The 15991-nt window shown below is 42.9% G+C and overlaps 1 protein-coding gene across 4 annotated transcripts in view; it reads right to left on the bottom strand.

The window, feature by feature from the left end:
* Positions 1-15991, bottom strand: part of STARD13 (StAR related lipid transfer domain containing 13) — a 289013-nt gene that overhangs the window by 107536 nt on the left and 165486 nt on the right. Inside the window, exon 1 of one of the 4 annotated variants that reach the window (XM_069012182.1) lies at positions 4161-4423. The exons of the other annotated variants lie outside the window; for them this stretch is intronic. Coding sequence (XP_068868283.1) covers positions 4161-4329 — 169 coding nt within the window. The 5' untranslated portion in view covers positions 4330-4423. Of the gene's footprint in view, positions 1-4160; positions 4424-15991 lie in introns of those variants that run through there. 4 annotated transcript variants of the gene reach the window in all.

The following is a 15991-nucleotide window of genomic DNA, read 5'->3' as shown; positions in this document are numbered from 1 at the left end:
ACACTAATAGTCGAAATTTAAGTCACTTGAATTGCATAATTATTTACAAGTCACTTGCATACCTCTGTAACACTTTCCACAAATTCTAGTCATGCTTGAAAAAGAGAAGAATTAAACACACTGAACTAACTCCAAAGGGAAGACTGTAAGACAAAAAGGTGCATTTGTTTGCACTTCTAAAACTCGCTCAAACCAGACAAATCCGGCTGACCCAAAGGTAATAGCAGACATACAAGATCAAAACTGAAATTACAACACATAAGAGTATTAAACATCTGCTGAGTGTTGAATGGAGAGTTTGCCTTGAAAAGTTGAAAGTCTGATTTAATACCGCTCCATCGAACAATTTTCCTCAACTGCTCTTGCCTGTGGACATAAATTGAGACAAATTACAGAGCATTACGCACTGTGGGCAGGAATTTACTCCCTGAGAATAGGAATTTGTCTTATTTTCATTTGTTTCTTCATATTATTGTCTTAGTGGATGTGCAGGTTAAGAATCTAATTTTACTGAAGATGAAAGGGAACATTTCTTTACCAGACTGTCTGTGCTGGGGCAGACATGGCTTCATTCTCCTTGACTTACACTCTACCTGTACTGCACAGGCAATGATTTCAATTTAACATTTTCAGGGTACAGCCTCAATTCCTCATTACTTTTTACCTACAGCTACTTTTTATATTTTCTGTTCTGCCATGTACTGTGAAAGAAATAACAACTTTGTGACTCATGTAATATAAATTCTTGAAAGTCACCACCTTATTTATTTACAGAAAACATGAGTAATCGTTAATGAATTCTCATACAGTTACTGCATACAGAGTTTGAATAAATACCTCAGACCAAGCATGCTACACCCTGTTCCTTTATGCTGAGGCATGTGTCCCCTTCAGTGTGGAAACTAACGGGCTTCTGGGGGAAAGGGAATCATCAAAAAGATCACATCTTGAAAATACCTGTTTAGTATCAAACAGACAATTACTACTCACATTCACAGGCCACTTCATAATTCTGCCTCAAGGAGTTGGTGGTGTACATAAACCAAATATTTAGGACTTTCAAAGTATGATCTGATTGAAATAACAGTCTGGTTCCTGTCATTTCCCTTGTGGTGATTTTCTTTTTAGAAATGATTAAATAGTATAATTCCTCTAATGACTCATTTAGTTTATTTTTAACTAACACCAAAGGAAAATACAAAGGAAATAGTCTTCAGCAAATGTGTTTTTTAAGAAGGAAGAAAAGCTGTATTGTGATATGATAGAGTAAATTAGCATAGTTTAGAACAGTACATGCAGCTAATGACTGAAAAGATAGCACTATATGCAACAATTTGTATCACACTGCATTACTGACCAGGAATGGAAGCTTTGACTGCTTTATACATTGTAAATGGGTTATGTTGTGATTTTGTAAAATATTCCTTCCACTAAGGAAAAAATTTCCCTGATATAACAATCCTACTGTAGGTGCCTCCAGTCTGAAAACCAGCAAGTGAAAAATAACTGGGTAAGAAGTAGAGAGCAGGTATTCAAACAGGCCCTAAGGCAACTTAGCACTTAAACATGTGGCAGACCTGTTTTCAGCAAAGCAATTAACCAGGCAGGATTCACCATTCCAGCAATCTTAAAATGCAGGCTGGATCTTTTTCTAAACATATGCTACAATTCAAATTATTAGACTGGAGAGGTGCTAACACAAGAATTGGGGTAGCTATGCTCAAATACTTTGCCTTAATGGCCTTAAAATGCATGACTCAAAGATACACAAATTCAAGCAACTAAATAATGATTTACATGCTTTACTCAACTGGATGACTGAAAGCAAGTTTTGGTTCTCATCTTGCATCTCCTGATCTACTTTTCAATATATTATTGACAAGCTTCTCTGTGGCACTCTGCTAGTTATGAATCCCATTTGTTAATGGAGTAAAACTCATTCAGCTCTAAAAGCACAGACTGGTAACTACACCCATATTACACTACTCTTCCAGTACCCTCTGGGACAGGGGTGGGGACTGATCCAGTACCCTCACACTGCTTACAGTTTGGCTGACCCAGCAAAACTTAGTGAAAGTCTTGTGAGGGATTGATGGATCTAGGTTTTTCATCCAGAGTGCAAACTGGATGTTTCAAATTGAGTCATATTAGCTAGGCTTAGATTTTTTGGTAATGCTAACACAACTATTTGTATCAAAATTATTAGTTATTACTTGGGGCACTGTTGAAAAAATGTGTGCCTTGGTTTTGCACTAGATGTGTGTCTGCCTACATATGGGCTCACAGACAGCCATCAGCATCCATCTGCATACGTAATTTCCCTATTGCTAATGAACTGACACTTGACCAACAGTGTCTCCAAGAATACATCAGTAAAAGAAATGAAGGAAGCAATGATGTATTCTCAGTGACCCAAAACACATAAATATTTCATATACTGAGCAGTAGCATACATCACATGATCAAGGTACTATAAAAATATAATTTCCACAGCTCTGTGCAGAACAGGTTGGAAAGCTGTAAAAGAGGAGCAGAGGTCATTCACCACAGACTGACCATCCATGCAACAAGCTGCAGTAAGAAAAGTTACAACTTTGAAACTCCTCACCATGCAGCTTCTCCAAAGTCTCAGCACCACTGACTGGCTTTGGCAGCCCTGGCTGTCCCAGACAGATTACAGGTTACAAGAGGGAATGTTAAACTGCACCATGACAGATAGAAGAGGTGTGTTAATCCACCATATCCTCAGTTAATGCTGTTTGAACACTAAGTTGGTACTAGCACTAGCACTAGCACTAGCACTTTACTAGCACAGAGAAATACATTACTCTTTCTTTCCATTCAATCGAGGCCATACACTGGGTACACAGAGTGACATAATATCCTTCCTGAAATCAGAGCTGCAGTGAGGACCAGTATCCTTCAAACATGACCAGTTCCTGAGACTGCCTTGCAAACAACCACATTTTCCTAATTGCCACAGAAACTATCTTTTTCATCTTTTTAAACCTGGCCAAAGAATTACACATTGTTTTCTTTATAAATGCAATAAAATTTCATCACTATATTCTGTCCTTCTGCCAGAGTTTGACAGCCACAGATATAGAGAATCTTACTGGAAAGCAACACACAGAAATAGCCACCCCATTTAACTGCTGCTGGTCAAAACCTCACACCAATTTCTGTGATATCTGCCAGATATGACCGTAAATGATGTTATCTCTATGCCTGCCCCTAGTTAGCAGAGTCAAATACCTTTTTGCAACCTGTCCAGCAAGTGACTGCCATCATCAGGAATTTTTTTTTTTCAACATGAAATTTTCTGCATGTCGGACCACATCTACTTTGGAAACTGGTGTTCTTGAAAACAGGACTCCGTACAAAACTACGATCAATACAAAACTATGTATTGATTTTCTTTTTAATCAGGAAAAATCGGTACAGTTGGTTAGGGATTTTATCTTTGCATCAGCCATTCTGAAGAGGATTTTAAATTGCATGCACAGGCCAAAGGATTTGTTCTGAGGCCAATTTGCATTTAGCTTTAGTGCCATAGACAGACACTCAGAAATGAACAAATCAATATATTTGTAATGACTGCTTAGATAACTGCTTAAGCAGCTGCAGAAAGCCAAGTCAGCAATTATTTTTAACGATATGTGACAAGTTTTCTAATCCTCTGACAGTTACACACACTTGCTTTCAAAAGATGTCATCCCAGTTGCCTTCTTCCAGTCCCACCAGACTTCTGCTTTTTTTAACTGGGTGACCACCTATTCTCCTTTTGTGGGTTACCATGGGCAGGTTTGACCTGTAGCAATCGGAGCAGATGAACTGGTGCCAGTAACTGCTCAGACAGTCAGACAAGACGAAGTTCAGCACCTAAGATACCACAGTAGTTTATGATTAAAAGGCAATTTAGTTAAATAGCTAATCATGCACTAGTGTCTGTCTCCTGGTTTTCGGTGTATGTATGCATGTGCGGAAACAGAGAGGTATGAATGGCTATTTCAAACCCCGTCTCTAGCCAGGCTAGTTTGGAATAGCGACAGGAAACGAGCCCGAAACATGAGGCATTAAAACCTGTTCTCTTACGAAAGAGCAGACCTGCAGACCGTGCGCCAGCGCCGGGCTGCGGAGCGCTCCTGCCAGCAACTCACCTTGCTGAATTCTCGTCACCAGCTGGTGACGGGCGAGAATCCTGCTGGTCCTGTAGGGAGGGCGCCGGGAGGGCGGATCGCAGCGCCAGAAGAGCTCCTGGCCCTCGGGGGACACCGCGTTCAGGTAGAAACAGGCGGTGCCCGCGGCCCGGGGCACCTGCTTCAACATCCCGCTGCCCTCGGCTCGCCCCGGCCGTCCCGCGGGGCTGCTCCAGATCGGAACCAGGGCAAGGAAAGCAGGGAGGCTCTACGCCCCAGGGAGCTGCGAGGAGCGAGCGCTTTAAACGAAAAAGGAGTGCCAAGAGCTACTATAGCCCGGGATTCCGGCTTTCTCCCACATGATCCGCGCGGGCCAATCGCTCCCAGTGCTGCCTGTGGAAGTGAGCCTGCGGAGCGGGACAGCCAGCCTGCCGCAGCCCGGCACACAGCCTGCCCCAGCCCCAGCCTGTCCCGGTCCAGCACACACAGCCTGCCCCAGCCCCAGCCTGTCCCGGTCCAGCACACACAGCCTGCCCCAGCCCCAGCCTGTCCCGGTCCAGCACACACAGCCTGCCCCAGCCCCAGCCTGTCCCGGCAGCCCCCTGGCTGGCCGGAGTTTACCCAGCACGGAGGGGCTGCACCGGGCCACTTCAGAAAGCAAAGAAGAAATAGTTGGAGACGCTTGGGAATGCGTGTTTTAGGGTAATCAGGGCTGCCGAAAACCTTTTTCTCCTCTGCTCTACGCTGCCCAGCTGTTGACTCATCTCTGGAGATGATGCCCCCACTAGTTTTCTAAAAATCATACTCCTGTTTGCCAAGAAAAAGTCCGTTTATGGAAGGGCGGTCTGAATCTCCAAATCCGCACAGTACAATGAGCACTGGAACAAGCTAAGCCCTTGGGATGCAAGAAACCGAACACCTAGCAGCAGTCACTCAGCAGTAAACAAAACCCAAGAGTCCCTAACATTAATGCTACCAAGAGCTGGTCACAGCCTGGAAGAGGGATGGAGAGGTTCTCTGTTATTCAGGTTCCTTGCCATAACCATTCCTGGTCTTCTTTTTTGTTGTTGGTTTTTTTCAACAGGCAGAGTGGCATGTGTTTTCATTCTGCCCTCACATATCAACCACTGAGTTTGCCAAAGATGCTCTTTCTTTGATTAATTATATAGAAACAGAACACTGCCATTTTTTATCAGCAAATCTGAGTGAAAATATACTGAAAATGCCCTCCTAGTCAAATAATTTTTCATTACATTTTAAAATACAAATATTTTGGATTAATACACACCTAGTATATGCTGATTTCTAAGAATCACAGGAAATGAGTGATTTCTAAGAATCACAGCTCAGGAATGGTGCTGTCACCTCCATGCCCCTTCCCACAAGACCAGTGTCAAGCTGGGGCCTGGCAGCTGACAGCACTGTTGGAGTGGCTGCAAGCCCCAGGCAGAAGGGGCTCAACCCCCATCCCAACCCATGGGAGATATTGACCTCCCCAAACTCCACCTGGACATCTACCTGCAGAGACATTATTGTCTGTGTCCTGTTCTCCAGCCTTGAGGCCAACAACATGTCACGACATGCCATGGTGCAATGGAGCTCTCCTCCCCCTTCCAGCCTCACAGATGCTGACCAGGGCAGGGCCATGAGGTGGCACTGCCTGGGACTCGCCTCTTCACAAGGACAGGGCAGATGTAGCCACCTAAATCTGAGAAGGGGTAGGACAGCTCTTACTCACAACTATTAATTAAATTTTTGCTCCATGCAAGCCCCCTTAGGGCAGGGTTTTACTGCAATGCAATCTGTTCTCATTACACCTTATGAATTTTATTCCTCATCAATGTGGGACTTGTGCAGTGCCATAAAATGGAGAAATGTAATTTCGGGTACTAGAAATTTAAAATGAATGCTGTGGACTGGAAGCCTCCATTACCTGTTATTACCATTAACAGCACCTGTAAGTGCTGTACGTGCTGCGTTGTGCTCCAGGTATGGCTGCATGGTCTTCTCTGAGACTCTAAGAAGAGACTTCAAACTCAAGCCCAAAGACATGGCACCACTACAATCTATAATCCCAAACAGGGCTGGGTACTGGCAGCCAGGCAGTAGGACTGACCAATCTCCTCTCTGCCTTGCTGTGCAAAGAGAAGAGGCAGGATTGCTTCACAGGTGTGAGCAGAGAGAGCCTGAACAGCAGGGAAGAGGAATGGTTCCCATTCCTACCCCAGCTTGCCTAGCCAGTGTGTCAGTCACTCTGCTGCTGTCTTTTCAGGAATAAATATCCCAGAGACCCCCAAATGTCAATGACAGGCATAGTGTTTATCCAAAGAGACATTACCTCTGTGCAGGGAAATTCTTATTTGATTAATCTACAGTTCTTTGACCTAATTCTATTTATAAAATTCTCGTGCTAATGTAAAGCATTTCATACCACTCTGCTTAAATATTCAGAAGGATTTCTTTTTCTGTTGGAAAATGCATTGATTTTTTCAGCTAATGGGATTCTGCATTCTTCCTAGGAAGTAGGAAGCCGTTTAAGAAAAATATAATGCTTCAAAAGCCAGTCCAATGAAACAAAAACCAAGGCAAGAGCCTATGTAAGGTGTATATACTAGTGAACAAGTCCACTAAGGGCTCAACAAGCCCAGTTATATGCTTGTAACAGACAGCAGAGTACAGCCTCAGTGCCCCTGTGGCTGCTCATCCTTCCCATGTCCCCACCAGAGGGTAAGGCAACAGGCCAGAGCTGCCCTGCCAGCATCCCCAGCAGCTCATCTCAGAGGTCACAAAGGACAGAATAAGAAGCCTCTGTTGCAGGGTGATGACTTTCCCTTCCTCCCAGACACGAGGGTCCAAACACAACTTCAGAGCTGGAGGGTTGCCCCAGGCTTGGTGCTGATGAGTGCTGCCTGTGCCGAGGCTGAATTCTTTGGCTTCAGTCCAGTACTTGCATAGTAGTCAAATAAAACAAGAAACAACAAGAGTTAGCTGGTCTTGTGGTGTGTTTGAAAGCTCCTGTGCTTGAAGTTGTGCATGGCGAAGGAAAGAAGTAACCCTCATTGCATACTTTTAAAATGACTGTATCCTTGTTTGGTGACTACCTTGACGCTTACTGTTTATTTTCAAAAATGTGTCACTCAGATGAGGAAACCCCTTTGGCCATCAACCTTTCAGACAAGAAGTACTACAGAAGTCTAAGTTGTTATATAATAGCACTAATTAATATTTCAGTCTCAGTCTACAGACTGTTTCTGGAATAGTTAATAGAGCAACACTGAACTTCATGCTAACACATCTCAGAAAAGCACTTCAAAATAAAAGCTTCCTCAAGGATTTTACAAGGGCTGTGGGGGAGCTGCAGCACACCCCTGAAATTGCTGCCAGTCTTGACAAAAGCACAGTCCCATGAAACGAAAACCCAAGCCCATGTTCCCATGTTGTGACTGATCCCTGCAGGAAAGGAGATTCCTTCAAAAAACCATGTCTGGAATTAGTGTTTTTTTAAAAACCTGAATCAGAAATATCCATGCTGATTTCTATAGTGTAATAACTACATGTCACATCTAACATGACAATCAGCGACTTGATGGATACCAAAATACTCTGGGATATCAGGAATCTTTAGTTAGAGACATTCATACAGCACAGCACTTCTGACATCTGCATAGACACAGTAACTGGCAAAGTCAGCTAAAGGAGTCATACTCTTCTCTGTGTGAATTCACAGGCAGAACTGCAACTCTTCATTTCTGTTAATTGCTTTTTATGTCCCTCTGCCACCTTTTCTCCCTGAAATGGCATTTGGTGTGAGAAAGAAAGAGTAAATTATTGGAAGGAAAAATTGCCCCAGAGCTGCCTGTAGATACTGTAGTATCTCAGGCAGTACTCGAGATCTGCTTCCATTTCACTCTGAGTTGGGTGCTGACATCAGCTGGAGAAAACAATGCAATGTGCTCTAGAAATGCTAAAATGCATTTGATAGCAAACTATCTTCTTATGACTGGCTTTTCTGGGCAAAACAACAGTGTGAGTTTCTACACACCACCTTGGCCTTAGAGTATTACTCATGAGGCAATGCTACAGTGGGGTAGTTGAGGATAAACTGAGATGAATAGCACTTTCCCACTTGTATTCCTATATATATATAACAGGACTGCTGATTTACAGCTTAGAATGCATGCATCCCAGTGAACTGTGAGATAGGTCCGTGATGTTGTACCTGGCACGGAGTTCTTCAGGCTTGGATTGAACCTGCTGTTCTCACACAGAAACCAGCCACTTGATCTTCCTGAAGTGACCCATTTCCCTTTTATTGTTAGTTGCACTTATCTCGTTATTTCACGTCTAAAATTTAATGGCAACTTGACAGCCTCTCTTCATTAGTAAGCACTGGTTCTATGAGAACAAAACAGCTTCCTATCCACTAGAGGAGCACATTTGTTATTAACATTAGTGACATGTAGTTAGAAGAAGCAGGAAACTCCTGTTTTCAAGTCACAGAAGAAAAGAAATCAGGCATCTGCTTTCAACTTGCTGATCTCTGGACTCTCTTCAATAATTCTGGAGGTAGAAGAATAGTTCAGTTTGCTGGATTATGGCCTAACTCCAATACCTTATATATGCAGTATATCATGGATATTGATGTCCTATCCACATATCCCTATCCTATCCACACATCTTCTATTTCTTGCCTGTACCTGCCTTTACAGATGCCTGCACAGCAGGTCATGTGTTAAGTACAGGCAATTTCTCCTTTCTCAAATTCAGAAAGAGAAAAAATTCACATGCAGGGAACCCAAAGCTCTGTTTAAGATGAAGCTGTCACTTACTTCACATGTTTTGAATCCTATCTCTGGGACCAGGACTTTTAAAAGCAGAAGTTCATTGCCTGCTGTTTAGGAAAAACGTTTTATGTTTGAACACAGACATTTGTTTGAGAGTTGTTTGCAGGGATTTCTACAGGCTGCAAACTCTTTCATACAGGGCATGAAACAGCAGGGACTCTAGAGCAGCCAGAAATGCTTCCCTCTGGCTCAGCGGCACTTTGACTTTCTCCCTGAGGCCGTGCTGGGGCGTCGAGGCTCTGCAGCTCATCTGGGCTGCCAGGAATCAGACTGGGGCAAAAGGAAAATAGTTTATGTGAGATTTCTGCATCGCCAGGAAGTGAGATGGAGACAGCTAATAGCTGCACGAATTACAACAGAGGATTGTTCCACTGGAGAGCCGATACTGATGTGTTCTGGAGGAAAGTCAGCTGCTGTGTCAACTGTCTGATAGTGAGTTTTAAAAGTGAACACTGCTACACAGGGCTTCTTATGCATGAGAGACAGGTTTACACACACCCTTGAAGATAAACTTCAAACCGGGAGATGAAGCTTCTGAGTAGCACATTATGCCCTTCTGTTCCAGTGTCCCTGTTCCAGCATCAGAGGACTATCCATTTGCATTTTAAGACCCACTTAATCAATGGATAGTACTGCTACATAAAATACTTCCTGATTACAAGAACATCAGAGGCCTAGCCACAGCACAGAAGCAGAGGATTAGAAATTTATGTGCAGGAGTCCAACAGTAGTATATTTTAGGGAACAAAAGGATGGCAGGGAGGTGACTGACCCACCAGCCACCCAGACAAACTTACGGAAATAAGGACATATACAAAAAGCCAGGAGGATGAGGGTCATGGCAAGAAAGTGTGATTCATCTCATCAGTTCTCCTGTGGAGGAGCTATGGGATGTTAAATAAGCAAAATGAATAGTAACTGATTTGAAAAATCCTCCAAAATCCTCTACCAAGCAATCATAAAGAACCTCAGCTATCATAGATAAAAAGGAAAACTCCGCTTGTGGTTTAATGGCAGCTTAAAGACAGGAAACAAAAATAGTAATAAATAATCTATGTTCACAATGGGATTGGGTTCCCAGAGGTCTCACACAGACATTAGTGCTGGAACCTGTTTTGTCCACTATCCATACATGATTTTTTAAACGGGACTGAGTAATGAGTTGGCAAAATATAGTGATGATAGTCTGTCAGTCAAGACAGAAATTGGTTGTAAACACTGAAGGTTCCTACAATATTGATTGAGAAGGCCTTAAAACTGTAGCTTTTGAGGGTTGATAAATGTATGGGATAAAAAACACCCTAAAGATATCCAGTGCACAGTGATGAGATTTAGTGGAACTGTTATCATAGAGGAAACAGATCTTGGACAGGTTTATGAAAATCCCGTACAAGTGCTGAGTAAGAACAAAAAAAAGCAAAGAGGATTTAAAAACTTTTTGGAAAAGTAATTGAGTGCAAAAAGTAATTGAGTGTAAACATGCTTGTGCTATTACAAAGGTCTACCCATCATTTGGTAATTATGAGGTCTTTACTTGCAGTGGATAAAGTTGGGAACAGTAAGTAAGGGTAGGTTCAAAATGAATGAACATAAATAGTTCTTCATATATCCATAGCTGACCCCTGGAAGTCATTGTTAGAGGATACTGTGGTTGCCAGAAGTTAGCAGAGTTCAAAAGAGGATTAAATCCCTGGAAGAAAAATTCAGCAAGGGCCATTAAGCACAAAATTCCAGGTGATGGCTCAGGACCTTGAGCCACATGAATGCAGATAGAATACACAACACGTACACAATCACTATATGCCTATCCCAGCATTATATTTTTTCCCCAAAAAGCTGCATCTGCCCACTGGCTGGCACATGATACTGGGTTGGTCTGACCTGGAGTGGCTACCCCACTGGGGCTGTTCTGAGCGGGAGTGGCCAGTCTATACTCTTACCTGAGCTAACCAGACTGTACCCACCCCATGGCCTATGTAAATGTGGGATCCTAACAGCACTGCTAGTGCATAAATGCATCAAAATAACTGCTCCTGTGGTCTGTGGCTGGAGCCTGCAGAATGACAGTATTTCCCTGGGCACAGCCTCTCTGTGCCCTCCTGTCACATTTGCTCGTGAAGTGTAAGCTGCTGGTCTGTTGGCCACAATGTCGGGCTCAGAAGCTGTGACCTCTCTGTTCCTTCTGCTCTCCCAGGGGCTTAGAAGGCACCAGGAGCTCCTGGATGGTTAGTAAAATCATTGGAAGGGGTCAGTTGTTTCATCCAGTGCCTGACTGCTAATTTAGGCATTATGGTCTCACTCCTGTTCAGTCTTTAAACATTTTTTCTCAGTCAAACCACACCAGCATATGAATAGAGACTCCACTGGCCTTAGCTGAACTCTTCACAAGCCAGGAATAGCCAACATCCCACACAGTGTAAAGTCCCTAAAGACAGTGGTTCTCAACAGTAAATTAAGGAAAAAACCCAACAGTTGGGTAATAAATAGAGCTTAAAACAGAGGAAGACATTTCAGGTGGCAGACCTCCTCTGCTAAAGTATTTGGAGGGTATTATGACAGAAATGAGCTAAAAGTGGTTTCCATACCCTTAGAGCAACTCCATCTGCTGAATCTATACCCAGGTTCCTAAAGCTAAACCCACAGGAACTCTGTAAATGTATTAAAGTAGTGGTGGGCTTACACATATCCTAATCTCACAGTCTCACTAACAAAGTGTTTGGATAACACACTGATAACATAAGAAAATGTTTAGATAAACTTAGTTTCTTATAGTTATCCAAATACATTGTAAATCCACACACAGCCCTACTGCTGGTGTCACTCAGCCACAGACAAACATTCCAATCTCAGCTGAAGGTTCATGCCTTTGCAGACTTCAGGTGAGGGCTCTGCTATTTACTTTCTTTTCAACAGGACTCCAGTACCACCATGATGAAATGGGCAAGAGAGGAAATATGCAGGTTTTGATTTGGTTTTGACAGAAGTTTTTTTTGCTCTCCCTGTGCTAGAGAACCAATGCTGAAGTTAGATTTCGTAAAAATTTTTAAAAAGCAACAAGGCAGAACAGAATAGTTCTTGGCAACACTATTTCAAATACAGCAGCAGGGGACTGGTGCATGGGAACATGAAATTCTCCAGGCTCCTTGAAGTCAATGAATACTTGTTGCATGATTTCAGTCTCTGGCCCGGTGAGGCAGACAGACACTATGGTTAGGGCACAGGACTAGCTGGCAGTGACTTGCTGGAAGATTTCAGGGAAGTTGTATAACCTCTCTTTGTACACCAGTTTCCTGACTGGTAACAGTAATCTTTGCCTTTCTTAACTATTTTCATACCTATATGTAAAAAAAAGGAAATGCAATTTTGTAGGAAGATTAATTTTCCTTACAAGCAGAATCAGTCCACTAGAGGCAGGCTAAAATCTACTGTACCTGCATGAACTAAGGAGAAAATCAATACCCTTTAAAATGGTCCTACACCTGTAGTGGATTCCTTCAGATGAGACACTTATTGCCTAAACTTGCAGAATGCCAGACATTTCCCAATGTGTTATTAAATGCATGCTATCAGATCTTATAAATTCTGCATAACAAGGATGAAAGGTTGTACATGTGGCTGTGCAGAGCAACGTGCACTAACCAATAAGCTGAGTCTGGACTCCAGGGCTGGACTGCAGCCTAGCATGCAGTAAGGTACTCTGTAGGATGCATATAAAGCATTTTGTTCACTGACAGTTGGAATTTCTCTTCTTTTATTCTACAGTCCCCGAGCCATCACCACCAGGACAGCCACTGGGTGCAGCAAAGCCATCCCTTTGCTGGTTACTCTTTCTGGAGACCCAGGAAAGCTGCAGCTTTGACTGATGCATGGGGGAAGTTTAGGTTATGGTGGGGTGGCAACTGTTCCTGGAGAGGGATGTCCTCTGCAGAGGCTGGTGACCTGTTCTGCCTCCTCCTCTCCCATCTCCCTAAGGAAGCAAACTGAATGAAGCCTTGTGGCAGCCAGTGTCCGTGGTGCAGTGCAGGGACATCTGGCCTGACACGTGGCAGTTCTGTGCTGTTGCTGCAAGGGTGAGTGGAGCACTGAACATAGCACAGGGCTGAGGTCCGTCCCCATGGTGTCCAGGTATTTGCCTGCCCATGCCCTGCAGAACAGGGTGCACATGACATTTTCTTCCCTTCCCCAGGTCACTAGAACCAGAACAAAGGCCCAGTACAGCAAACAGTATGCATGAGCAGTGAATCTGGTCACTGTACCGGCTCTAAGGCTGAGCCACCAGCTCACCACTCACACCTCAATGCACACTTACATGTCTGCATAGTATCAGCCATGCTGGTGTCTGATTAGCAACCTCACAAATAAAGAAGCCGGGGGAATATGAGACATGCATGAATCACTCATTCCTCATCCAAAGACAGAATTTAGCATAATCCACATCAAGTGTTCTGTATAGTACATTAGTTGCCATGTATGTCTGGAGCAGAATGCATGATGCATATAGCTTTTAATCCCAAATTATTTCTTTCTTCCTATCATAAAATTTAGGAGTTTAAGTTACACATATATAATTTTTTTAAATTAAAAAAAATAAGCCCAAACAAACCCCCACAATAATCCCTGGCAGAACTTCCACAATAAACCAGTAGTGTGACAGTTTACACTACAGATATTAATGAACTGGACAAGTCCCTGGACAGGATTTTCTGTCTTCTAGCAACCAACTGCTCTATGCAAAATGTAAGCATTTCATTTTTAGACTCTGTATTTCTTGCATACTTCTTTTCACTCACATTTTGCACTGTACTAAATACATACCACAGAGCTGATGTGTCTCACTAGATAAAGCTGCAGGTGATTTGGTTTCTTTTTTACAGAGTGGAAACCCCCCAGATAGCAGGAGCAACAGAGAGGAAAGGGCTTCCCATAGCTCCCTTGCCAGCCACCACGCTGCTCCTTCTGAAAAAGGGCAGGCAGCCTGCTGCTCTCTTTCCCCATAGCATGCCTTTGGAGAATGCTTCCAGTGTAGGAAGAAAGCCTAGAACCTGCAGCCATGCAGGCAAGGTGAATTATTTTCCAGCAGACATTCCTTCCCTCTCCTCCAGTCCCCAGTACAGGTGTACTTTCCTTCTCTGCTCTCTAGCTCACACACTCCCTTGCACACCCTCCTTCAGCAGCGACTTACCAAGACTCTTTCTCTGTTGATTCCCCCTCTGCTCGAAATAGGCACACCAAGAGAGTTGGTTGATAAGTTCCATTCCAGCTATGAATTTCTTTTTACTCTCTCAATTACAGAGTGATGAAAATATTGCCGTCTGCCCTCATGTTTATCCTGGCATCCTGTCACATCCTTCTCACAGGCTTTCTCCCTGTCTCACTGTCTGAATATACAGCTCTGTTTCAAATCAACCTCATGGTGTTCCTCATTTGTTGTTTTCTACTTAAGGTGTTGCTCCATGTTTATGGAATGTAGTTTTACTGGAAAAATTCCTTGGCCAAAGCCTTCAAAAGGAACTACTCATCTTGGGTCTATTTTCCATGACACTTGAAAAGCTCTGACTTTCTGGGAAGGTTGGTTTCCTCAGTCTGGACACAAGACCTCTTTGAAGTATCTCAAGTTGGGCAACAAAATATTGCTAAACTGAAATTGCACCTGACCTGTGAAGAAGGCTGGTCCTGTTTGCCAATTTTTTTTGCCTCTTGTTCAATCAGATTTTGACATGCAAGTGCTGTTCTTAGCTATAAGGACATGAAATTAAGGCAAAACTGGGTCCTGAAAGAAGTTTCCACACTGTGCTGCTGTAGACGTCTTTTACTCCAAGCCAGAATTCACTGGATACCCTGTAAGTGCTCAGGATTTGCATGTACATAGCTGAGAGCAGAATTGGCTTTAAAGTACTTTGTATATACTCTCTTCTTGGATTGCAAAAGAATGAAGCAAAGATTAATGTATTTCAGTCCTTATTTTTTCACCTTTTACGTCCTGGGGAGCTTATGACAAATAATATACTCACGGGTTCCTAATATGTTACCAAACATAATAGGTTGGATGATAAATTCAAACCAAATGGAGTTTGGAATGTTTTGTTTTCAAACCATTAGCAAGCCTGTATTGCTTTAAAAATAAACTTTGTTCCCACTTTGCTCGGATTAGTGGCACTTCACTTTGCTCAGACTAGTGACAGGGAGGCAACTCTGACCATGACACCTGGAAATGACATGAAAATAACTTTTTAAAAATAGCAATTGTGATGTGAGGGACTACACGTCTGTGGAACATTTCAAACGGGAAACAGTCTGTGTGTCTCACAAGCTTAGGTGTAGCTCAGCTAGGAAGTGCACAGTCACATCATAAACCTCCCATTTACTTTGCTCCTAATTGGCAGCCCTGTTAACAACATCAGCAAAGAACTATTTACTGAAACCTGGAAGCTAAGAGGTCATACCATAAACTTGTCATGTTCTTATACTCTTTCCTAGGCATTCACTAGCAGCTGTTGTGAAAAACAGGATACCTGAGCCTGATGGACTTTTGCACTGACTAAGGACACAGTAAAATAAATATTCACACACTGAGTAACTGCCTAGTAGTTTGAAAAGTGAACCTCAAAATGCACTTTAAAACATGCATTATGAATTCTGGCTGTTGCCCCTGTTGCTTAGCTAAGCCTGTCAGGGTTCACAAGTAAAATCACACAGCTTTTATTACAGTGAATTCAGAATATCTTCTAAAGATGTGTAATTCACAATCTGCCTCCCCAGAATAAACTGGAAATGAAGAAATACATTTATGCAAGGTTCAGGCACACTGGCAGGTTACTGTCAGAACTTGTACCTTTAAGTGCATGTTTAAGTGCTATTGAAGTCTCAGGTGCCTCGTCAGCTCCATCTCCTGCTTTGCTTACATGAGCAGGTACCTTAAAATGAAGCCAGAGATGCTATAAGCAGCAATCTCTAAAGTTAATCTCTAAAGTGCTAGTGGCTCACTGATTTCCATATCAAAGGCACTTA

This window comes from Aphelocoma coerulescens, chromosome 1 (assembly GCF_041296385.1).
Source record: "Aphelocoma coerulescens isolate FSJ_1873_10779 chromosome 1, UR_Acoe_1.0, whole genome shotgun sequence".
In the NCBI taxonomy this organism is placed as follows: domain Eukaryota; kingdom Metazoa; phylum Chordata; class Aves; order Passeriformes; family Corvidae; genus Aphelocoma; species Aphelocoma coerulescens.
This window is presented reverse-complemented; position numbering and strand designations above follow the sequence as displayed.